This window comes from Polistes canadensis, unplaced genomic scaffold, assembly GCF_001313835.1.
Source record: "Polistes canadensis isolate GaletaPanama2010 unplaced genomic scaffold, ASM131383v1 scaffold_56, whole genome shotgun sequence".
Taxonomy (NCBI): domain Eukaryota; kingdom Metazoa; phylum Arthropoda; class Insecta; order Hymenoptera; family Vespidae; genus Polistes; species Polistes canadensis.
In genome coordinates, this window is record NW_014569603.1 from 172,478 (window position 1) to 194,742 (window position 22,265).

Sequence of the window (22,265 nt, forward strand, 5' to 3'; positions counted from 1 at the left end):
TCTCTCTCTCTCTCTCTCTCTCTCTCTTATCTTCTTATCCGTTGGCTTTGAAGGGAGAGAAGTCAATTAGACAAATTCACCGCTCACGGATCGTTACGATCTCTCACTCGGAATGCCGAGTGGAGATCATTAAGAAGGATTGACACAGATTTCTCGACGACGAGGGTACACTGGCCGAGGGTATTTCTGTATCCGATAAAAATCGCGTCGCACCGAAGCCGGCTGTTTGGCTTCTCTTTCATCTTGACCTTCTTTTCCAACATGGCGAATCGTTCGCTCATTCGTTCTTTCGTTCTTTCGTTCTATCATTCGTTCTGTCGTTCTTTCGTTCTTTCGTTCGTTCGTTCGTTCGTTCGTTCGTTCACGACTCCGTCGGTCGTTATCCAACGGAAATTATGAGACGAAAAAGAAGAAAAAAAAAAGGCGCGGGAAATTTTTCTCTTTTTCTCTATATCCCACTCTTTTTATTTATTTATTTTATTTTTTTACCCGTCTCTTTCTTTCTCCGTGTTTTCTATTTTCAATAATATATTCGATAAAATAAAAACAAGATAATATCTATTATTTCTATTTCATTATCTATCGTCTTTCAATCAAAGGAAAAGATCGCGAACACGATGATATAGTAATTTATTTATATTAAAAATAAACAAATAATTAATTAATTAGACGAGACTGAATAATAGTAAGGAAAAGTATAATAGAAAAAAAATTAGAATTTTATATGTTTATTTCGTTAATAGATAGAACGAAGATGAATATTCTGCTACATATATTTATTCAAAGTTCTGGATTATATAGTACGTAATTTAACGATCGTTTTCGTTTGATTAAACTATCTCTGCTTTATGATCTTGTTTACTTAACAAAGCTGCCACGTTGTCGTCGCGTCGTAATGCGAGAATACGGATTGACCCTATCGTGAACTTTCCTTTCATGAGAATACTACGCTCCGTTCGTCTTGTAATTTCCGTTATCGTTCGTTCGTGCATAGAATAAAAAAAAAAGAGAGAGAAAGAGAGAGAGAGAGAGAGAGAGAGAGATAGATTCTAAGTAAAAATTTATGGTGAAATAAAAATGAATAAGAAATTACTTTACTTTTGCGTCCAAGTATCGATCGTATTCTATCAATTAATTCTGACTCTCATTAAAAACTCTCTCTTCCAGTAATTATTTTTATTATTTTAATTATATGCGGTATCCCCCTCACTCTTCTTAAAACTATGAACACATATCGCAACGTTCATCCCAAAACTGTGCGTATACTTGGTGTAAATTTAAATTAAAAAATGTAATTCTACATTTTTACATCATAACTTTCAAAACAAGCATATTATCTTTGAGGCTTATGCGTGTTCAAATTGTTTACATTTAATATTAAACCATGAATACATAATTTTAATATGTATAACGCATAACAAAACATTCTGTATGTTTTCTTATTTTTGAAATTATTATAGGATCTTGTTGAAAAAACATACAATCTAAATTATTCATTAATTATATATAAAAAAAAAAAAATAAAACGAAAACAATTTTTCATAACAACTCGCACGTGCATGAATTATCCAATTTTTGTTTTTCTTTTGGTTTTGTCGTAGATTAAGATTTAGAATTCTATTACGAATAGAGTAAGAGTATATAGGTACGAAAAGAAAATTACCGGTTTTATTCCAGCGATACTCTATCAAGAAGACATTTATGATCGTAAACGTGGCACTGATGCATACATCCGGAAAGTAACGTTGACTACTGCCTGGTTATTACTCGTACTGGAGTATTTTTGAATGACACTCTCTTTCCCTCCCTCTTTCCCCTCTCTTCTTTCCACCCTTCTTTTCTATCGGTACACAACACTCCCGGTTCACTCGCGTACCACGATGTTCCATTGTTAACCTGTTAACCGAGGAATACGAGATAATTAATCACGAAAAGTTCTTTTTGTGTTTAGCTTTTGAAATTTTTTTTTTCCTCTTTGTTTTTTCATGAAAGAATAAAAAATAATTTTAATTGTTTCATTCCCATTACTAACGTGATGCGTGTAGAAAATGAAAGAAACAATGTTTACGTTAATTTATTCCAACTATCCTCTCTATTTTCACATTTGTATAATATTATTTTTTAATTAAAATTAATTTCACCGGGTTTAACGAATTGATATATTTTGTTTCTAGCCAGTATCAAAACAACAAATAAAAGTTATACCGGTGAATATGGAAAAGCAAAAACTATAACGCGATAGAGTATCGATCAAAAGTTTCGAGTTTTAATTCTATCGATATTTTATTTCCATTGGTTGTGGACGAACAAAAAATATAAAAACAAAATAGAAAAGATTTGGAGCATTGAAAAATAAATAATATAAAAATAGGATCAATTCGTTGGTGATTTCGTAGTCGAATTTTTCATCCGTTAAATAAAACTGTCCTTCATACTATTTTTCCCAACTCTCCGAAGCTAATAAATTAAGATGAGTTGTGGTATGGAATTCCTTGCGTCTAATTAGGAGACGAATTTAATTAGCGAAGGCCTTAATTAAAAGAGCACCACCAAGGCAAATTTTGAAAGTCTACCTGTTAGTCTTTCAACGACGTCCCGTAAAACTATTGTACGTGATGCAAATCATTCTAACGACGTTTTCGACAATTTCATTATACATAGAAGCTAACCACGAATCTATTACAACAACGTTACTTTATACTCATTTATAATTGCCGAAAATGTTCTAAACCAAACAAATTAGATTCCTCACGTCCACGTTGAAAGATAAACAAAAAGAAATATAAAAAAAAGAACATCAACTCGAATTGAACATTGACAATCTTTTTTTTTTATTTTAAACACCGAGCCGCAACGTACTAAAATTCGCTTATAAAAAAGAAACTACACCACCACCACCACCACCACCACCACCACTATTATCACGAATCACAAATAAAAAATAATTATCCAAAAATAAAGATCACAAGTATCTCGAGCGTATTATTAAACAAAAATGAAATTTAACTAAAAAGAAGAAGAAGAAGAAGGAATTAAAATAAAAATATAAAAAAATCAAATCGATCAACTAGAGCATCTAACGTGCGAATATTTGACGTGGAAGCGTTAGACTGAACTAGAGACTAAAGTCTCTATGCGAAAAAGAGTGAGAAAGGGAGTAGAAGGAACGAGAGAATGAGAAGGAGTAAATAGACTTGATAGGGGATTGGAAGGAAAGTGGTAGAGAGGGTGTAGAGAGGGTGTAAAGAGGGTGTAGAGAGGTTGGGTTGGTTAAAGGGGGGTAACTGAGGTGTCATCGTGCCATCAGCCATTGCATCCTTACAGCTGCTTGCTCACTACGACTCGTGGACATTGGATAACTGGTGTTAGTATCTTTCCTACGTTCTATGTTCTAACTAACACATGTTCATATATTCGCATATATGCATGTGTATATATATCAGTGTATGTCTCTCACCGGAAGTAGATGGAACAGAACTTACTCCCCGTCGTCGTTGTCGTCGTTTACGGTGAACCGTCAGAAGCATGGCTTCTCTTGTAATTACAAACTTGATCGTCCTGACCTGCGATCGTTAAACCTTGACAATCCACACTGTCTTGGATAGTCGTCTTCATTCTCGAGATTACGAACAAAGGGCTGCAAATGTCTATGTTGATGATATATTATATATGTGTATTGTAACGGCTTCCCTAGATATCAAATAGACACCTTCAATTGATCATTTATTTGATAAGATTGGAACTTGTCATTAGAGAAAATACATTTTTTAATAACTACATTGATGCTATTCGTTATATCATTTTATTATTATATAAATAATATATATATGAAATTAGTATATGTGTTGTGCTTGTTAATTTTTATTGGAAAAATTCTAACTGATTGAAACGAATGTAACTCGTGTCAATTTTTGTTTTTTATTTCAAACACCATCACGTATAATTTCAAATCGGTACACTATCGTTTAAAAAAATAATATATTGTCAATGTATATTCATTTTATTTTTCTATAATATAATCTATATTAGAAGACAAATGTGTTCGAATTTTGATTGTAACTAATTTTAGCAAACTAATGATTCTTTTTAGAAAGCAAATGATTCTTCTCGTGCCAATGTTTCCTTTTCTATTCTTAGCATAAAACATTAAATAATAATTTTTGTTTAACGGTAAGATAAAAAACCGTGAAATGATTTTTTTATTTTTGAATAAGTAAAATATCGATAAAAAAAAATATTTGACCAAATCTTTCTTTACCTATGAAAATACCAAGATCGTAGAAAGAAGCGTATCTCTTGTTGAACGAGTGAAAACCTTATATCGCAGAGATCTCCTTGAAGATTTACATGCAAACAGATCAAGAATGATAGGTTCGCGTGTTCGACCCTATATATGATGGGATGAATCAAGCCGCAAGAAGCTATCAATCTTGAGTTGTTTACGTTATATTTCTCGTATGAAACATTTTTCGAAATATCCACAGAAAAATCGTTGAAAGAAAATATGTTTGCAAATAAGAGTTGGTTGCCCGGTCCACTGTTCTTTTATAAAATTCATGATTTTATCTGAAACGTATTAGAAAAAAAAATTCACTATAAAAAAGAAAAAAAAAGCCAATAAAAATAGGATAAAATAAACTAGGATGAAATAAAAAACAAAAATTACGCCCACGCGTAATAATAATTCATCAAATTAAATATTCCGATGGCGTACAAAAGTCGATTCGAGCGTAGGAACACACACGAAAAAAACAATGTGAAATAAATAAACGAAAAAGATGAAAAAGAAAAATATGTAAACGCGTAATAAATTCATAAAAGTGAAATATTCTGATCGCGCGTACAAAGGTCGATTAATAAGTTATAATACGAGATACAGTACTTCTTTTAACTATTTAAAGATTAAATGTATGATAGTGTTAAAAATAATATTCATAAAGCGTTGTGAACGTCCTATACGTTTCTACTAATAAATTGCCTTAATAAAATTATATCCTCTCTTTTCACAGACTGGCAGCATTATCTATTATGGCTTCGTATCGACGCAACGTTCTACCTTTCATCGCGTTAACTCTCTTAACGCTGCTCCCATACAATCAAGGTGTTTCTCGACCCATAAAAATTATAAAAATTGGTAAGCAATTACTTTCTTTTCTTCTTACTTTTTTCTTTTGTTTTTTTTTTCTTTGTTTCTTTTTTTATTTAATAAGTAACTCCCTGCCTTAACCGATCTTATGCTAAACATTTTTTCTTTTTTTTTTTTAATTTTATATCCCTTTGAAAATAAACCATTTAAAGACCACGGTATCGTAAGATTAAGAAAACAATTTCGTGCATCGTCGTGTATCAAAGCTTAGATTGACGTAAAAAAAAAAAGGAAACCATTATAAATAAAATAAAAAAGATATTAAATAATTATGTGAAAAAAGTTTTACATAAATTTAGAATAAAGAAAAATTACAAAAATATGATGGATCTTTCGTAACTATCAAAAAATATAAAGGATATTGAAGATGATGCTAAAAAATCCTATAATCTTATTTATGAATAGAGCGAGAATATTTTCTTTTTCATTACTAATAATTTTATTGTCATTATCGGACATGATCAACTTGATTCGCATGATTCTATCTCCTTGAAAAAAAAAATCTTAAACAGTATGTTCGTACCTCCTATAATAAAAGTTTTGCGATTCATCTATGACGAAGGTAAGCAACACTGAACTAAAAATCTACGATTAATTAAACAATCTATCATAAACTATTTATAACAAATCAATTTCAAACATAAACAATATTAAAAATTATAAAATCGATATTAAATTATTCGCTAACACTTGAGCATGTAAAAAGAAAATTAAAAAAATTACAAGAAAAAAGAACAGTCAAAAATAGCAAAAAAAAAAGAAGAGAAAAAAGAAGAAGATGATGAGAAATATCTAAAGAAAAGACAGAAAGAAATAGGAATAAGAAAAAGAGAAGAAATCTGAAAAAGCTTCTCAAGTTCACTCGAGGCGTCGTCGTCTTGAGTGGGAGTGGTAGTGGGGGAAAGGGGGGTAGAAGAGGAGACGGGATGAAAGAAGGTTGAACCCTTTTACCCATCTTTCTTTTTCCTTATCCTTTCTTCTCTTCTTCAAACCCTATCTATAATACACGCACATATATCTGTATACATATATATATACGTACAAACATGTGCACATATGCATGCGTATATATATATGTAAAAAGTAGTCTAGCTAGAGTTACAGGATAAAACAGAAACTCCTTCTCGTGCACTCTTTATCGACATATTATGCGACTGCTTGGCCAAAGTCACGTTCCTCTCTTTTGCTCACGTCAAAGAAATATGCATTTGTCATTCTTGAATTCGTTGCATTTCTCCTCTCTCTCTCTCTTTCTCTCTCAGTCTGTCTTACTCTATCTTCTTTTTCTCTCTGTTATGAAAATAACCAAATATTTAGAGAAGAACGAATGACTTTCATAAGCGAATCTCGTCTCTTGGTACATCCTACTTACACACACCGATGCACAAATAAACGTACACGGGATTGAATATAATACAAGAATATGCAGCTTTTCGTCGACTAAACTCGACAAATTCCACGATATGTATTATATATATATTTTTAAAGAGAAAGACATATACACAGCAGACGGAAGACAGATAAAGAGAGATAGAAGAAAATTGTGTCCCAATTTTAACGATATAACAACAGTATGTATACTCAAGAACGATGCTTACATAATGAAACAAATATTTCAACGATTTTATAAGATTTTAGAAACATATAAAATTAATGTGAAATATTCGTTCTAAAAAAAAAAGAATATATATAATATGTATTTTTTTATTTGGAAAGATTTAGATTAACGATTAAGAATGTTAATTATGGTTGAATAAATTATTCGCGCGTGTGATATTCCGTGGAGAATAAATAAAAGAACAAATCCGAACGAATGAAAAATAGAGGAGAAAACGATCCAGATAAAGACAAAAAACGTAAGAGAGAGAGAGAGAGAGAGAAATAAAAAAAAAGGGAGAGATAGAGTAAGAGGGAAAAGACTTTAAATACAACGTGGACTTACATGACGTTAGCCTCGGGTGTCGTGTAAATTATGTATGACCGAAGATAAAAGTACGAAAAGTAACAGTAGAAAGGACTTTAGAAACGGGGATACGCGTAGATTACAAAAGAGCTACGTTAGTTGGGTATAGTTTTCCCTCTTTTGCACCTACAGACGAAAAAAATAAAAAAAAGAAAAGGAAAGGAAAAAAAAGAAAAGAGAGAAACCTTTTTCCAACCAACTTTCTTCCTCAGAAACGCCTTTCAAGTATTACGTACGTGTATATATTTAAAATAACGTTATCTTTCACGAGATAAACGAACGATTTCACCCGTCTCGTCCTACTCCTATTACTTTCTTCCTTTTCTTTTATTTTCTTTTCTTGTTTATTTCCTTCTTTCATTTTCGTGGTGTTAATAAAAAATAACTTACGACATCGTAAAAAGACATTAATTAACGATAACGTAATGAAGATACAAATTAAATAAACAACAAATTATAGAAGAAAATGAGATGAAATATATATATATATATATATATCGCATTGTAAAATTGAAATAAAAGTAGAGAGACGAACAATTTGTACTATCATCGTTCTTGACGAAGTATTCAAGTCCTGTCGGTATACGCGTAACAAGGATTTAAAAAAAAAAGAAATAAATAAATAAATAAAGAAAGAAATAGAAATGCAACGAGCACAACGAAAAACTTTTTTTTGTTTTCTAGAGGTAGGGAGAATAAAAATAATATAAAGAAAGGAAGGAAGGAGGGAAGGCTTGTAAATGGAAGAAGAAAACGTTTCAACCCCATAGAATTGTTGAAATCACGGAAATTGCAACGTCGTTGGAAGAATAAGCGTACGTTAGTGTCCATTTCGAGAAGAGTATAGTTTTACTGTGACTCGACCAGGACAATAGATATAACCATTGGCGACGCAGTTGTCGCAATTTTACGAGACGCGCTTTTATAAGCGCTCTCAAAGCACCTCTCTCACTCTCTCTCTCTCTCTTTCTCTCTTTCTCTCTTTCTCTCTCTCTCTTGCTCTCCCTTACTCTTTTTCTATTTTCCTTTCTCTTTCTCTTTCTGTTTCTCTTTTTCTCGATAACCCTGCATCGAGTATCGCGATGGTACACTAACACCGATACAAGAGAACTAAAACTGTCATTGTCACGAGAGTTACCGGCTATAGAGGTTCAGAAAAGTTCAGAAACAGCGGGGGGAACATTCCCTCTAACCTCCCTCTCATCCCCTTCCTACACCCCCATAGAGAGGAGAACGATCCGATAAAATTGCTAGTCTACGATCGTATCGGTACGGTAAATAAGGATTCTATTCGCGTTGTGGTTCTACGGTTTAAACCCATAAACCATTTCTACCTCTACTCCGATTGACTTTAGTGCTTAAGTCATTACTTCCTCGCGTAACTACCTACCACGGTTTAACGCTGAAAAATATCATTCAGATTACTCGTTTCGTTCGATTACGCGAAAAAAGAAGGAAGGGAGGGGGGATACCTCTCACATAAATATAATTCTATTTCGCATCTTGATGAGAAAAGTGACCCATTTTTGTTTCATTTTACTTTTTCGCCAGCTTAACAAAACCTTTTTATTAGTTAATAATAGAAATGGAAAACGCGAATATTGTGTTCATATTTTTGTATCGTCCATTCATTCTTCAAATAATTTGTGATCGATGTTTTGTTCTTTAACGATATCACGATTGCTAATTTGTCAATTTTGTTCAATTGTTTCCATCATTTCATCAATTTGTTTCTACCGATTTATCGATCAAAACGAGAGGTACATCCTTGTCGTCAAAATTTTCAAATTGAAAATGCTCGAACAAGTTTTTTGCCTCTCGTACCGATACTGTGCATCGTGTTCATAAACATCACAAATTGATTCACCAGTAATAAACTTTTCAAATGTGTATCGAATTTCTTCTTTTATTTTAATACACGCTCAATACTCAATAATTTGTAACTGAATAAACAAATATCGTTACTTTTTTTTTTATATGAATTGCTCAATATGATATATCACCTTTAAAATCGGGTTTGATTAATAAAATCAAAGTTATGTAATCATAAAGTTATCTATCAGAAAAATACAAAAGGAACTATTTACTCGACCCAAATAATTCGTAAGTACGCTGAACGTGTCATACTACTTCTTCATCTTTAGCTTTATTAAAAGTTTTTCATTCGGTAACTTGTGATAGAACCAAAGTTTCTACTTATACTCACATACGTTCATACATGTATATATAACTCTTGTACGATCTGAGAGATTAGTTATCTTTTATTTTTATTAAAAAATAAGAAGAAAGAAAGAAAGAAAGAAAGAGATAGAAAACACTATATTAAATTTAGAAAATAATTTTCAACTTTTCTCGGTACCACAAAAATTAACTAGCTACCGTCGTACCAATCATGCTACGATATAACCCAAATTCGCACGGTAAATAGCTACGTTTTCCCCGGAGCGTCGACATTTATATTACCTAACAAAAAATACGCTACTAACACATTCCATATGTGTAAATTTATAATGTGTAAATACGTACAAGCATTCTACGAAATACATTCGTTAAAATGCGTACAAATATGCGAGTTATGACATCGAATGATGTCAACCTTCGTGTAAAAACCGAAATTAACAAATTCGAAAAAAAATTTCAAAAGCGAAAATTGTTATACATCGATTACGATTGTTTGAATTAAATTTTTGTATATTACTTGCATACAAGTACTGTACCCCTGATAATAGGCAACACATCCTTCTTTGTCAACTATTGTTATCAATCGAATAGGTTCCTTAAGGAATAGAAAATAAATCTATTATCTATTTTACAAGAACTGAAAAAAACTTGTTCTCGTTGGCAAATATTCTAAGTAAGCGTAATTAATCAAACAATGTATGAAAGGTTGCTTGTTTTCAGGTGCTACAATTACATTTCATTTAAGGTTCAACGAACATGCTCAATTGTCTAGAATCTATCTAATTAAATTGTCACCCTCTCTATCTCTTTCTCTTTTTCGTGGCTCGAAATATATATAAGCTATTGCTTCTATCTTTTATTTGTTATACATACATACATACTTTATTACAATATCCTCGTATAAACGTTTACGTTTCTATCATGAAATATAAACCGAAATGCATACACATTATCGTAGCATCGTAATTTGAAATCAAAAACTTTTAGACTTCTCTTTCTTTCTTTCACACGTATGCATGCATGCATACACACACACATGCACATTCACGTACAGAAAATATTTTCATTTCAAATACTTGAAAGAAACGAAAGGCAAGGTAACGTTACGTTTAGATCGCAATAGTGAAAACACACGGAGTACATGAAATTTCACTTTGGAATATCGGTCGAAGAAAAATAATCATCTTTTAAGCGTGAGAGTCAGATGAAAAATAATTCCGAAAATATTTCAATTCAATATATTCATACTTGCGTACAGAAATACACACACATGTACCTTGCATATATATTTATTATATATGCAAGTATTATAAGCATTGCAGGACGAAGGAAAGATTTTGGAAAATGTATTCACGGTGTGTAATGTAAAAGAATTATTATTATTAAGGGAATAATGTGTCTAAAATTTGTAATATTTAATAAAGTAAATCACCTGGGTGAGTTAGTTCTCGTGTAAATAGCAAAGGACGAGCATAAACGAAAAGAAAAAAAAAACAAGGGGAAAAAGAAAGACAAAGACAGAGAATGGAGAATTAAAAAATGCATCCATGCTTTCTATTCAAACATACACTCGCATAAATTACACGAAAAAGAATACACTTCTATTCTCTTACCTGTTTTTTTATTCTACAACTCAGAACATGCAGAAAAGTCACACATCGTTTAAAAATCTTTCGTGCAAACGTCAGACGTAGAATGCAAATCGCCCTCGGTACGTACGATCTTTTTCCAACACAAAAATAGCTAATCCAATTTAATTCGTAGTTTTTGTTGTTGTCGTTGTTTAAAAAACAAAAAAAAAGATTAAAAAGCCATCGAGTTTCGCCGTAGACCATCGTCGTTCCTAAAACTTGGAGGTAAGAATAACGTCAATATCTTAATATACAAAGATAATTTGTTTCCTCAATTTTACGATACTAAAAGAAAGACCCTAAGTTTTTAATAACAATTTTGAACACTCTGTCTGTTTACCATCCCACTTTTATCAATTTCTCAATCCTCGATAATTACTTTGGAAAATAATTAAATTTCCACGACGTTACACTTGTCACTCCGCACTTAACAAGAGAAACTTTATCATCGTTATTAATATTATTATTATTATTATTATTATTATTATTATTATTATTATACTTGTAATTGAAGATAACAACGTTTTATCAAACTTTCAATAGATATCAATGGATAAATCATCAATTGAATGTTATCGTTTGTCGTCGAATTACGTACATGATTCTTTCTCCCTTCTTTTTCTTTCTTTCTTTTTTTTTTATTCTCAAACAAGTATCATTCATTTCATCTTTATATTATTCTACTTGATTATTTTTATTTATATATTATGCATACATGCTTGTGTATGCGTACATGTGTGTGATATGTTCTTGTTAAAGCTTATGGTATTAAGAAAAATAATGGGCTTCCTGTTACGTCTTTCTGTCACGTAAAGCTTCTCGTATAACTTCTTTCATGTATCCTAGTTGGACGAAAGATAAGACACGACGAACAACTTCGTCCTACGACTCATCCTTTCTTTCTCCTCACTTACTCCCTTTTACTCCCTTTCACTCCCTCTATTCCTAGCCTTCTCTCTTTATCTCCCCTTTTGTTCTTCTTATTCTTTAGCAAGTCACTTCTTCTCTCTCTCTCTCTCTCTGTCTCTCTCTCTCTCTCTCTCAGTTCGTCTATCATGAATTTTAGTGAAAGACAAAAAAGAATGAAAGAGAGAGAGAAAAAGAACAAAATTAGCTACAATGCAAGTAATATTTCTAAGTTTAATTAAAACACCACTTGACGTTGCGTTTCACATATTCCCATGGTCGAGTATACTTTTGCTATAGTGATTAAAGTTACAACGAGATAATAATTCTTTTCAATGCAAAAGGTACTTATTTCTCTTTCTCTCTCACTCTCTCTCTCCCTCTCTTTCTTTACTTTTTTACTGCAAGCGAGTAATAAATTTTCTAGTTATGAGCACGTACTATTCTTTATATTCTCAAGGTTTCTATACATAAATATAAAATGATTTAATAACAATTATTATGTTAAATAATGCCAAAATAATGAAAGTATGTAAAAAAAAAAAAAGAAAATTTTATCCTCTTAAAACTTTATCCTATTTTTCGTATTCATTCGAATTTCTTTTCCAACGAAATATTAAGACGACAATGCTCATTGAAACGTATTACGTATTTCAAACAAGATAAAAAGAAAGAAAAACAGAAAAGGTAAAAAGGTAAATTAAACAAGAGAAAAGAGATCATTAATTTTTTATTTAATTATTCATCGAAAAGATCAACGTCGAAGAGATGAAAGTTCTTTACAAAGAATGGAACGCCGGAAGGAGGACAAAATTGCTTGCGTGAGAGTAAAAAAGAAAAAAGAAATCAAAAAAGATAGAAGAAGTACATTATAAGAACAGAAGCGCAGAGGAGGATTATATCTAAGGTATATACACAATATACATGCATACATACACCTGTTACAAGAAGGATCGTATATAGTAGTAATTTCTAACGTGCCAACAAATCGTACAAGGACTGGTTAAATGGTACACGCTTTAACATAGTGCTGCATAATGGGTGCGAAAGAGTAGGAATGAACTGGGGAGGAGAAGATGATGTTTCAAATCGAACACGAAATATTAAAAAAAAAAAGGATGAGCGATAAGTGACAGCCGTATTATCACGTAGAAAATAATCAATTGATTTGAATGAACATGAAATTATGCTTATTAGATTTTTCCTGGAAAGTTATTGACATAGTGTGTTTAAAATGACGACAATTTAGAAATAAATACATTAATATATTATTATTACATATTAAATGAATTTAATCGGAAAGTTTTATTTGTAACTAGTGAATTTAATAAATACGAAAATAATATACAGGAAACCCCTTATCTTAAAATTGTATATGTTGATAAAACTAAAAAAATATTCGATTTTTTTATGTCTAACAATTGATCCTTTGTAAATATTGTAACAATTGATACTTTGTAAATATTTCTTAATACCAATCAGATTAATACCCATTAATGTAAAAATAATACAAACTATATATCTATTAATATACTTGGAATATTAAATAATTTCGATTTGATATTTTATTAAATGACGATTTTCAACTCGAAGTCACCACTGAGCAGGAACGTTAAAAAATACACGTATTTTAGTTTAAACAATAAAAAATATTAATAGAATGTACGACATACCTTAAATGATTGATAATTAATCGAAGGAAATGTATACTGTACTCTAAAAGCACGGAGTCTAGGTTCGACGCACCGTCCTCTTCAAAATCCAACAGTATACTGATGTCATCGTCCTTTGTGAAAGTTCTTTTATTAAATGTTGTTATTATGATTTTCCGAAGGCTACATACGTATAACGAGAATAATATTCATAATAAATAGAATTTATTCTTCTAAAAGTCATGTAGGTAAACAAGAATCAATGAAAGGAGTTTGAATAACTTACATGGAGGACAATGAGACATTCGAACAGTGAATTTCGAATAGAACGGTACATCGAACTAATAATTCGTGTTTTTAAACTATAATATATATTTTCTTCGATTAATTAACAAAATCATTTAAAATATATCGAACACTCTCAAGGTATGTCACATCTCCACTCATTTTTTCATAAATAAACGTATCTCGCAATAACTATTGGTCGACAAACACGCACACACGCACACACACTACACTAACCCTAGAACCTTCCCTAATCTCATTCGACTGTGAGTTCTATTTCACTTTCTCTTTTCCTATCTCTGTATTCTTTTTCTTAAAATATCGTTTCATAAAATTCTATCATTACCGATGCCTAAGAAGTTTCGCTTTAAAAACAAGCAGAAGGAATTTTGCTTCAGTCTCTGTTTCTTTCTCTCTCTCTCTCTCTCTCTCTTTCTGTCAAAACTTGAAATTCCATCTTTTGAAGATAACGCATAACCAAAAAAAAACAAGCACGAAGGACAAGAAAGGAACGAATATAAGGGGATGGAAAAAAGATCAAATGAAAGAATAAGTAAAAACGAAAAAAAAAGAAAAGAAAAACTTCGTGCTCGTGGACCAGAGGAAAAAGAAAATACAACGAATGAAATCCATGAACGGATACCATGAAAGAAGTTGTGAGTATTTTTAAGGAAAACGAGATTAAGCGAGCTCGACGACAACGACGACGACTACAGCGATGAAAGAATATCGTTGTCCTCCTTCTACTTCAATCCCCACTCTTTCCTATTTCCAAACCTCCTTTCCACTCCCCCCATCTCCAACATCCCCTAACATCTCCCCTTTTTCCCTTTGTGCCCGCAAACTTTTTCCTTTAATTTTTGCGAAGACAAAGAACCGAGTTTTCTTCGTTGAAAACGCTACTTTCTTTTACTTCTTCTTCTTATTCTTCTTTTCTCTTACGACTAGCGAACGTTAACGTGGAAAAATAGTATTCCTGCTGGATACTACTTGGTTTAATGTATTTTTGTATATATATATATATATATATATATATATATATATATGTGTGTGTGTGTGTGTGTGTGTGGGTGGGTATATATAAATGGTAGCAATGAAAACTCTTGAAATAATAATTATTCTTAAAAAAGTTAACCAACGATTAACTTCAAAGAGAAACAAAATGAAAACAATTATGACGATCATTTAACAAAAATACTAAATAATTTACTTTATTTGTAATACAATTAATACAATTATTATTAATTGAATGTATATTTGATATATATTTCGATTAATATACATCGATATTAAAAATATTAATATATTTTAATTAAATAAATGTATTTAAATAATAATTAAAATTTATTGATCATTATTATCAACAATATTTCAATAAATCAATAATTTGTTTCCATTTAATAAAGAGTTTGTATATTTCTAATAAAAAAAAAAAAGAAAATTATCATCAGACACTTTATCAGAAAGAAATGGGACAGAAATTATGCAATCACTTAGTATTCTGTGAAATAAAAACGTTCGTTATTAACGAAAAAACAAATATTGTACTAATAAGAATAAACTAAAAAGAAAAAAAGAAAAAACGCGCAAAAAAGATGAAATAATAAAAAAACAAAACTAAAAAAAGTTAGAGTGCTATCCATTTGATCGGAGACAAGCTCGATAACGTTTGTCAAAAGCAAAGCGTTATGATATCGTTCGTACCATGTTCACACAATATCCGAGTAATAAATAATAGCCATGCTTTGTAACGTTACATATAACGCTTATAGACACATTCGACGAACGATTTAGTTAACGTTGAGCTTGTTACATGACAGAAATTTATCTGTCTCCCAGCAACTCGATGGAATATGAGACTATTTCTACATATATCTTTGTATATCTATGTGTGTTAGTATACGTGTAGATATATACTACACGTAATATATGCGGTTAGTATACATGAAAGTGTAGGTAGACCAAAAATTTTCATCGTAAAAACCATGTCACCCACGTAAACTCCAACGTTGGTTTTTATTTCCTATCGCGAAAACGTACACGAGCTTAAATGAGGCGTTTACTCTATCCGATTTATTTTTTTTCTTCTTCTCCCATTCTTTTCTTTTCGTTTCTTTTCTTTTCCTTCCTTCTTTCCCTCCGTTTCTTTTTATTCTTTTTCTTGTCTCTCGTAGGATACAAAAAAAATATACATTTTTATTTTCAACCAGTTATACTACCTCGAAATCTCAACGAAGGTTAACGCTGTTTTCTAAACTTTTTAAGCCTCGATGAAACTTTTTTCTCTCTCTCTCTCTCTCTCTCTCTTTTTTTCTTTCCTTCTTTTTGTCCTTCTCTTTCCCTCTTTCATTTTAGTCCGCAAAATTTTTCCAGAACACTTCCGTACAAAACTAGAACGGGCGAATACGTAAAAATATGAACACACCGGTCGAATTTATACGATGATAAAATCCACGTTGAAAAATTGTACAAGCGATAGAACGGACGTGTAAAAAGGGCGAAGAAAGTAAGCATTACCCAAAGGATATCCTAAAATTTAGTAGAAATCTGCTTTTCTCTGATCCTTTTTTTTTGTCCATCCAATTTCTTCCTGCTAGAATTAGATACGGGAAGAAAAATTCATTACTACAACTATAACATCGTCAAAAGTAAAGATATAAAAGACAATTTTCAACAAAAATATTATATAAATGAGATAGCTTTTTTTTTCAAAAGCAATAATTTTCATAAAATTATTTTCCATCATATTTTTCCATATATATATAAATTTGATAAATATCATACGAATGAAATAACTGATAATAAATAAATCCTTATGATCGAATACAAAAAGGAATAATCTCCCCTTCTAATATAAAATAATAAAATAAATTCGACAAATATATATATAATAATTTTTAACTCGTAACAATGAAAAAATAAATATAAGAAAGATATAATATTGTTTCGTAACGCGTTATAAAATAAAATGGACAATGAATGAAAGACATTCGCGTAATCGATCGACTAGTTTGATAATTTATTTATAATATTCATTTGGGATTCAAGAAAGGTCTTTCGCGTTGAAGAGCCTTTTAAGGTGAGAGTGGAGTGGTACGATGTAATTTCACTCTTTCCATCCTCCATGCCGGTGTTCTTACGAACCCTTCATTCTCGTTTACCTCCCTCTTTACATCTCTTTCCCCCTTTCCACCTTTCTCACTCTCTCTCTCTCTCTCACTCTCACTCTCTTTCTGTTTTAAATCTATCTTTCACCTGCATTATTCACCTCTATTAACAATCTTATGCAAATTTTGTTTGCTCGAGTCGGTAGTGTCTGGCATGCATTACCGACGCTATTGGAAAGTATGCTACTACCTTTCAACCATAACCGAAACTTCGATCGGTTACTCGCCATTGATAGTAAGTCTCAAATTCATGAAGGAATTTTACATCGATCCGATCTGATCCTTTTTATTTATCGCATTAGAGAGAAATAGAAAAAAAAATGAGAAATTTTTATTGAAACAATATTAAAATAATATATATAAGAAATATTTTTCATTTAATTTATATTTAAAATATATTTATATATATTTATCATAGATATTAATTATTTTGATTATTTCAATTATTTATTTCAGATATTGATAATTTATTATTTATCAATCCCTTCCATGTATCATATTAAAGAGAAAATTATAAATTTTTTTTATTAGAAATAATCTCTTAGATTATTAATATAAATTTTTTAATTTCAGATTTATTTATTTATCTTCGATATCTAATTATTTTTATTATTATGACTATTCATATTAAGTATTATATAATAATTTATGATTTTTCTTATTTATTTAAAATATATTATACCTTATTTAAATTTCTATAAAATATTTTTAATTAAATTAATATTGATAAAACAAAAATTATTGTAAAAAAAAGAGAAAGAAAAAAAATAGGAAACCCAACCAAGTATAAATGATCGAAAAAGCCAGAAGCTAGGTTGGAAAATGGTCGTTCAACGTTCATGGTGGTCGGAGGTCGAGCTCATTTGTTAACCGTAAGAGCACAATGCTCGTCCTATTGTTCGCGCGTAATTATTGTTTTGCCCCGTGGGTGCAGCCTCCCCGTGCATGTTTACCCTTCACCCTTTCGCAAAGCAACGCGCGTGGTTTGCTTCATTACGTGTCCAGATAAGCAACGTACAAACCTTCTCTCTCTTTCTCTCTCTCTCTCTCTCTCTCTCCCTCTCTCTCTCTTTTTCTCTTTCTCTCATTCCTTCACTCTTTCTCATTTTCTCACTTTATCCTCTTTTTCTTACATTTGCACAACTGCATATTTAAACCGATGATCATGATTACCGTGAGTTGTAGTAAAAGTTTAAAAAAAGGGGGGGAGTACAAAAAATAAAATATATTCAACCCCAAAATTGTAAAATTCATTCGAATTGCCAATTATTTGCATCCATATATATATATATATTGTGTAATAATATTATATTAATATGCATATATTCTGCAATATATTCCATTAATTATCTACACACGTGATATATAAAATAATATATTAATTAATAATTATTATTTTATTGTGGTATTTTTATTTATACGTTAATTGTATAGAAAAAAATTCGATCGAACATTAATAAATTATTTTCATCGAATTATTAAAATATATTTAACAACGAAATATATTATTTTTTAACAAAGACTTTTGAAATCTGTTGGGGTTTTTATTAAAATACGTAAAACGAATTATACACTATTGATAAAGAGACTTTGACAAATGATTTGTCAAGTAAACGGACTTGGGTTAAACGACACGTCGTCGTTTCTTGTTGGAATGTTTTACGGAGTTAGAGACCCTAATAAAAGTTCGAATTGAACGTGTGGTTCGAATAAAGGAGAAATTTGTTTGCTGCTAAAGTGTGAATTTAAATCGAACGAAAAAGTTAAGTCGTCGTTTCTTATATTAGAAAAAATAAAGTTAACATCCACCCTAACACGATGTTTTGTCAAATAAAATTTAAAATAGAAATCAAATTAAATCGAATTTATTGATGAAAAATGTTATTTGACGTAGAAATGAATTTCGACTGTATACTAAAAACACGGTGGATGTGTTTTAAATTAAAGAAAGAAGAGAAATAGAAGAAGCAGAAAATATATTTAATTATCTATAAATTGAACTATTAGTAAATGATAAAGTATGAAAAATATAGAATGTATATTTTCTTAATAGGATTATAGATTGAAATCAGCATTAAATCCGTTCGTTATTTCGTCATTACGATTATTAGTCAATGCGTCAATTGTTTCTAGAAATTGCATTGTTAAAATTATATATCATTAGGATTATCTGACGGAAATACTAAACGGAAGACTGTTCCGGCCGAATTACCACAACGTATATTAATCGTTGGGGAAACTGAATGGTTGCTCAATGAAATTAATTAATACAAAGACGATTATATAAGAGATAGAGAATTAGAGTATATCGACCGAGCATAGTTTTCCTCTTCGCTATTGTCATTAGGCGGAAATGACAGGATCTACATTAGGATTAACCTAAATTATTTCCCAAATTTGTTCGACGCGTTATACAATACATTTCAACGTACCACCAAGTTTGATATAATATTTCTTAAAAATATTTTTATAATCACTTATCTATGATAATCATTATTCGTGTATTAATACTTGAAAACAATTTTTAATAATTTTTTGTAGAAAAAGAAAAATAATAGGCTATCTTCGTCCTTATTTATTCGTTTATCTTCCTTATTCCTTTATCCGTCGTTGCCAAGTCGTAAAAAGTTTTTCGTTTAACTGTACTTTTTCTATCTATTTTTTGTTTCTCTTTTTTTTTTTCTTATGTTTTTATTTCAACGAAATTTACACTTTTACAAGGGAACAACTTGGAACTCCTGAGGAACTCGATCTTCTCGATTAATTTCGTAACTTCATTCCTCGTGAGAGGGAAGGCACGTGTATTGGACAGATATAATTTCGATCTAACGCTAGTAGAAAAGATCGATCATTGATCAGACCTATTCGATTTAAAACATTAATTAAATTACCACGATTGTACAAATATTATTCATGTATATTGCTTATTTTTATTTCATTTAAATTTAGAAGAAAAGAAATTTGTTCACAAAAGTAATAAATTATACGCAAGTATACGCGCATATTTAAATGTATGTTTATGCGCACGTGTGTTACTGAAGAAAACGTACTAACGCAAATAATGCACAATCAGGACGATATGTATAACGAAGATAAAAATGTACAGCATATCTAGGATGCAGATAAAACTTATGAAAAATGTTTGTGATCCTAACCAAAGTTATATAGCCGATGCATACAGGTTATCCTATTTAAATTGATTACCTGAAGTTGTCGTTCAAAGTAAAGTAACATAAAATAAAAAATAAAAAAAAAAAAAGAAAAAGAATATTGGTTTCCACGGAGATAAATATTTTGCAATTAATTCTCGCCACGCGTTCGACTTTCGATTGTTTTAAACAAAATGTAAAAAAAAAAAAATTAAAAAACTACCATACAGTCGAATTGTTTGACGGGTCAACGAAAAGAAAAAAAAAGAACAGAACGAAAAGAGAATAAAAATTTTATAAAAACTTGCAAAGAATTGCGAAAAAAATATTGAACGTTCCAAATTTCAGAAGGGCGCGCGTAATCGAGTACACGCATAAATCATCGATTACCGAGTTTATTTTCGAGTTTTGGGAGGTACCATTTTAAAAACAACAACATGGTACACATACACACACACACACGCGCACAGAGTTTTCGGCCGAGAGAAAAACTTTTCCCCAACGTAAAGTTTTCTTTCGTACTTTTTTTTTTCCCGATGAATACTCCCTCTTTTCTAAAGATCTGATAATAGAAGAAAAAAACGAGTGAAGCGAGGAAAACAACGGGGGAAAAAAAGAACAGAAAAGAAAAGAAAAGGAAAGAAAAAAACGAACGAAACGAAATCTACAATCTCCATAATTTACGAAGGAAGGCAAATTTATCGTTTAACTGTTCAAACGAAATTATAACTTCCGACATGGATAATAACTTTGCGTAAATTCGGCTACAACCCCCTTACCCACCTTATACTATCTCCTACCCCTTCCCAACCCCCTTGACAAGAGGTTAAAGTGCCCAACCCTCAATTAAATTATATTCCGTAACGCAATTTCTAAATAATATATAATAATAATAATCGTATCTCTTACATAGATGTTTATTATAATGATACACAATTTACCGGTAGATTTTGTTAAAGATAATGTACGAAATAAGATCAATATCATAAAAATACGACCAATTAATTAAAAAAGATTATTAATTCTATTATTTTCCAAAACAATAAATCGAAGAAAATAAATAAATAATAAAAATGTATCCTATGAAAATATGGGATAAAAAAATAAAAGAAAAACGATACTTGACACTAGATTTAGGGATGTTTCGTTCATTATTATGTAAAGACTAACAAACAAAATTTTTAATGAGTTAAATTGGCTCAGTCCGTAAATCTAGTGTTAAAAGTAAGAAAATAATGTTTATCTTTGTACGGAAAATACAAATTAATGAATAATAAAAATACGCAATAATGAAACAAAAAATAACAGAGAAAGAAAATATAATATAAAAATGAAGGCGTGCAATAAACAATAGAAAATAAACTTAGGCCGATAGGAATTCGATCGAGTGAAGAGAAAGGTTTGAAAAAATTCAAGTAGAAATAAATAAATAAAAATAAAAAAAAAAATATTAGGCAAGAGAGCGAAAGAGAGTAGGAAATAAGAATATACACCACGACGTTTCAGTGGAAGCTCAACAGGTCTTAATGGCTCGATGCGATGCGCCTAGGCTTTGCTTTCGTTTCGTTGCACTCTCTCTTTCTCTTTCTCTCTCTCTCTTTCACTGTCGCAATTAGCACCGTTAACCAACGAAACTTGGTTCACCGATAAACACCATTCCCTCGCGTAGACGAGAAAATGCCGAGCGAGATGCTCACGGAGAAACGGTATCGCCGATTCAAAAGTAAAAGTAGTACTAAAATAAGAAATAGAAGAAAATGAAAAGAGAAAAAGAACAGAAAGTAGAAAAAGAAGAAGAAGAAGAAGAAGGAGATTCCTCTTTGAAGAAGATATCTATTCGCCCGTTGGCGAACTCGCGGATTTACCACGGTTTCACGAACTCGGCAAACTTTTACCGTCAGGAAAAAGAAAAAAATAAAAAAGACGAATGGAAAAGATATCCTCGGTTTTCTACGGGAAAGGAAATAAAGAAAAAAAGAAAAATAAATCGTTTCTCCCGTTTTAGATAGAAGAACCACGTTCGTAACATCGAGAGATATTGTTAACGCGCATGAAAAATATGCGTTGAGTTTATCTGACGTGTCCAACAAGTTTTAAACTCTTACTACTTGATTGAATGTAAATTCTAATAATTCTTCCTCTGTATATATATATATATATATATATATATATATATATATATATA

At 30.8% G+C, this 22,265-nt stretch overlaps 1 protein-coding gene across 1 annotated transcript in view; it reads left to right on the forward strand.

Annotated features, from left to right (window-relative positions):
- LOC106785766 (glutamate receptor ionotropic, kainate 2-like) overlaps nucleotides 1–22,265 on the forward strand; it is a 44,933-nt gene that overhangs the window by 8,108 nt on the left and 14,560 nt on the right. The window contains exon 2 of the mRNA XM_014746480.1: nucleotides 5,010–5,134. Within this exon, the coding sequence (XP_014601966.1) occupies nucleotides 5,029–5,134 (106 nt within the window). The 5' untranslated portion in view covers nucleotides 5,010–5,028. The remainder of the gene's footprint in view (nucleotides 1–5,009; nucleotides 5,135–22,265) is intronic.